The sequence below is a fragment of the Hirundo rustica genome, chromosome 1, assembly GCF_015227805.2.
Source record: "Hirundo rustica isolate bHirRus1 chromosome 1, bHirRus1.pri.v3, whole genome shotgun sequence".
Taxonomy (NCBI): Eukaryota; Metazoa; Chordata; class Aves; order Passeriformes; family Hirundinidae; genus Hirundo; species Hirundo rustica.
In genome coordinates, this window is record NC_053450.1 from 19,392,890 (window position 1) to 19,397,213 (window position 4,324).

The 4,324-nt window shown below is 48.3% G+C and overlaps 1 protein-coding gene across 2 annotated transcripts in view; it reads right to left on the reverse strand.

The window, feature by feature from the left end:
* The window catches only part of ZFPM2 (zinc finger protein, FOG family member 2), a 307,159-nt gene extending 304,909 nt beyond the window's left edge, over positions 1-2,250 (reverse strand). Inside the window, exon 1 of one of the 2 annotated variants that reach the window (XM_040068921.2) lies at positions 1,808-2,250. In XM_040068921.2, the coding sequence (XP_039924855.1) occupies positions 1,808-1,847 (40 nt within the window). In that variant the 5' untranslated portion in view covers positions 1,848-2,250. The remainder of the gene's footprint in view (positions 1-1,807) is intronic. The other variant, XM_058421801.1, reaches the window with a different exon arrangement.
* Between the last annotated feature and the right edge of the window lie 2,074 nt (positions 2,251-4,324).

Sequence of the window (4,324 nt, forward strand, 5' to 3'; positions counted from 1 at the left end):
ACATACTCCAGCAATTAAAAGCATGTGTAAATAAAGTCTTCTGTAAACACTATTCAAATACGGTTACACACTTTCTACATACACTTTTGGACGTACTTGCATTGTTGCATATATGAAAACATACACATGCAAACCACTATACTGCACCTGATTGTGAAAAATAAATTTCTGCTTTATCACCTTCAGCATTTTGCCATACAGCAAAGCCACAGAATGCTTTGTGACTTGTGCCTGCAGTACAGTACCTGAAAACCCCTGCAAGCACTTTTCAGCCATGGAGAGGAAGAGACAGATAAATGAGAATGATAAAGTATGCAAAACCAAAATCAGATGATGAGGTTTATGCCACACAAAAAATCTGCATTATTTATTAACAATCAACACATCAATCACAGGCTAGAAAATCTTTCTAAATAATGTTCATAATCACATCACATAAAATGCACAATTTTAAAGAACTAACAGCACCGTTTAAATTAATAGTAAATAAGATAGGCGTAAGTTTCAAAGCACATGGCACATTTATTTGGGAATGTCAATTTCCAAAGGAAATCAAAGTTTCTTGATTCACAAAATTACATTCAACTCAAAAATACATCACAAAAAGTTTCAACCGTATATTAAGCTACTTCACTGAACTGAAAACTAGAACTATAATGCTTATTTGTATTTATCAGGTAAAAAGATAATTTCTACAAAGCAGGGATTCTCAGCCAGTACTACTTTACACCTTATAGTGAGCAATCTTATTCAACATGAAGCTTATTTTCTTCTTCTATAAATCAGTTTGCCCAGTATTCAATATATATTCCATCCGAAGTGGGCTATCAATAAGTATTCTGAAGTCAGAAATCAATAAGGAAAATACTACGGAAAGTGCTTCTCCACGTCCCATGATGGTTACTTTGAATGGAGTTCTGTAATACAGAACATCAATGAAAATATATCAGACCAGTGCCGCCGACTTTATAACAAAATTATTTATAGATCCTATTTGGAAACGCCTGACACTTCTTTTAGTCCCGACAGCTAGACTTGTTCAGATGAACAAACTAAAGCACAAAAAGTTTATGGAGTGAAGACTGTCGTGTGTCACAGGCAAGAGAAGTGAACTGTGAGCACTACCAGGCAGCGTATCTTCAACTATAAGCCTTCAGCACACCTGTTTCTCAGCACAGAAAACAGCTCAAGAGTGTTAAAGCCCCTAAAGGGCCAAGGCGAGCGGGCGCAGAGCGAGCCCCGGCGGGGCGTGGGCGGCGGGGGAGCCGCGCGGGCCCGGGGGACGCTGGGGCCGCTGCCGGCGCGGCGCTGGCCACGGGCTCCCCGCGGGAACTTGCTCGTCTTTCCCCGCACGCAGTTTCTGCGATCCTCTGGTACTTACTGCAGCCCAGGCTCGGCATGGGTGTGTTCACACGCGATAGGCGCAGAAAGTTGCTGAGTGGTAAGAGACGGTGATCGCAGGCTGGTTTGTGTGCTCTCCCGGCGCTAGTTCAACTTGAAAACACATGAGCGATCCCACTCCGAAACACGAAGCAATAGTTTGAACAGACTACGGGGCGGCAGCACGAGCTCCGAAGGAGCGAATAAAACAGAGACAGTGAGGAGCCTGCTCAACCCGCATCGGAGCAGCTCCCGGCTTTCGCTCACGTCCCCTTTCTCTCTCCCCATCCTCAGCCTCTCTGGCGAAGTTTCATCATCGGTCCGTACTCCGGACCCCCCTACTGCTCCCCACAGCCACCTCTCTCGCGTCTCCCAAGAACGAGATAAATAAAAGTATGTTAGAGGGAGCCCCCCTCAGGAAACTTACGTTTGATCTGCCTGGGTTTGCTCTGTTTCCTTCGGGACATGCTGCTCGGCTGCCGCTCCTGCCTTGCTCCAGGTACAGGAGTGGAGCTGGGAGGGGACGGGGGTGGAGGGAGGGTGACAGATCAACAGACGGGATTCATAGAACCGTCCGGCCGCCTTGAGATGCAAAGTCAAATGACAAAAAAACAACGAGAAGGGAAAGAGTGTGTGCGCGCGTGACGGAGGAAGAGGGGAAGAGAAACGGAGATCGGGGTGGGCGAGACGGAGAGCGAGAATGAGGGGAGAGAGAAGCAGAAAGAGCGGAGGGAGGGAGCAGGGGAAGGAGCGAGAGAGGGAGGGAGAGAGGAGGAAGGAAGAGAGGGAGGGAGGGAGAGAGGGAGGGGAGAGCCTGGCTCCTCGCTCTCTCTCTCCCTCTCCCGCCCGCTCTCTGCCGTTGCCGCGCCGCCTCCACTGCCCGCGCCGCGCTCCGCTCCGACTGACAGGCGGCAGGAGGTGCCGGCGAGGGAGGGGGCGGGGGAGGGGCTTTCCGAGACGGGGGGGCGGAAAGCGGGGGGCGTTTGTCCGTCAGGCTTGACGGGCAGTGGCTACTACCAGCGACAAGTCCGCATGCAAATCGCCTCCTGCCTCTGGGGCACGGGATGTCGAGGCGGGAGGCTTCAATTGTCCCGGTGCTGCCAGGGCTTCTGGTGGCGGCGAGAGCCGCAACTTTCCTGAAAGAGGCACGGCTGACGAAGAAACTCGGTGACAGCAGGCAGCCGGCGCGAGTCCCCCGCCCCGCACAGGGATTCCCCGGGGCGTCCCGGCACAGCCGATGTCCCCACGTTCCATCCGCAGCCTCGGCCTCAGCGCTGCCCGCGGCAGGAGCGGGCGCTTCCCGCCGCGCTGGCCGCAGGCCGGGAGGTCCCGCACGGCCCAAGGCTCCGCGCCCAGGGCAGGTTTCCCACCGCCCCCTCCGGCCGGAGAGGTCCCGCTGCGCCTCACAGGTGCTGCCGCCGGAGCTCGGGGCGCTGCTTGCTCCGACGGACGGACGGACGGACGGACGGGCGAGCTGCCAGCGTCCTTCCCTTGCGGTCCTCTGGCCGCTTGCACTCAGCTGCGGTAGCCTGAGGAGTCCCGGCTGTGCGGCCATCGCTGTTCGCGCTCCCCCCGCGCCCCCGGGTGCTCGGGTTTTGACTCGTAGGTGAGCGAGGGACACAAGCCGGCCAAGTGACTTCCCCGCCTTCGTTAGTTTCGCCTTTCTAACCAGTCATAATAGTGAATATTTTTTCTTGCACGGTAGAAGCTGAAATTTGACGCTTCCGTTACTGACACCAGTTAAGTATTTGGACAAAGCTAAAACTACTAGCAATGCTCGTGTTTACAGCCTGTGTCCTTTGACAATATTTCTCTTGAACGTTCTTGAATAATCTCATTTATGTGTATAGCTGTAAGTGACCCACTATGAACAGGCTGTGCTCTCTGTGTCTCAGTGCATTGCCAGGCTTTGCACGCCCATTACCACCTTCACAGCGTTGTCAAACACTAACTTTTTTTAAATTCTGGGAGAAAAAAAAATCCATACAAACAAAAGAGAATCAGCCTGATTTCATGGATGCCAAGGAAGGACATATGATACTAAAATGTCTATTACTATGCTTCCAGATATTTTAGATCTGACACATGAATGTAATACATCAGTAAGTGTTCTTAGAGCTTCACTAGTAGGACTTATGTTCAGGTAAACTGTTAAACATTGCTTTAAGTCTTATCTCTGTGGCCAAAATACTCTCAACAGAAGGAGTTTTTTACTTGATTTCTTGACATATTCAGTTATTTTCTGGGGGCAATATTGCAGAAGTCTTCATGCAAGCAGCAGAAATTCTAACATGGTGATGCACTAAAGTTTTCCATCCTATTTTGTTAGAAAATTGTGTTTGTAAATGATAACTGAATTTACAAAACCACTTTTTTATTAAAAAAAAATTGTGATGGCATCCATGAGCAATATTTAACATTTGTTGTTGTTCAGATACTTTGAAGAATCTGATTATACAATAAGTGTTTTCTGTTTAGCTGAAGTGATTGTGGTGTGCCAAATTTGTATTTCAATTTCTTTCCTAGAGGTATAGGCTCTTGGTTAACTGCCAGTGTAACAGTGGTAGTGTTTGCCGGAAGGTATTCTATGGCAATAGATAAACATGATAAGAATACATCAAGTGAAATGCTCTGCTATGGTTTTGTTACAGCTCAAGTCTCAAAAGGGGACTTACATGGATGAGATACCCATCTTTCAAATTTAAGCTAATATTTTTTCTTATCCATTCTCAACATTCTCAACTCTCTTAAACTGCAGTCTGGTTCCCCAAGTAGAAATAGCAATGTCTTTTCTGTCATATAGGTTGACCACATTTTTCTATTTTGTTGTGAGGCTCTCACACAGTTTTTAGTCTGCAAAGACAATTTGACAGATACTGCCTTTAAACCTGCCATTGTTTAAATGTTAAAGAATGAAGTTGAGTAATCTGTTTCCAACATTTGA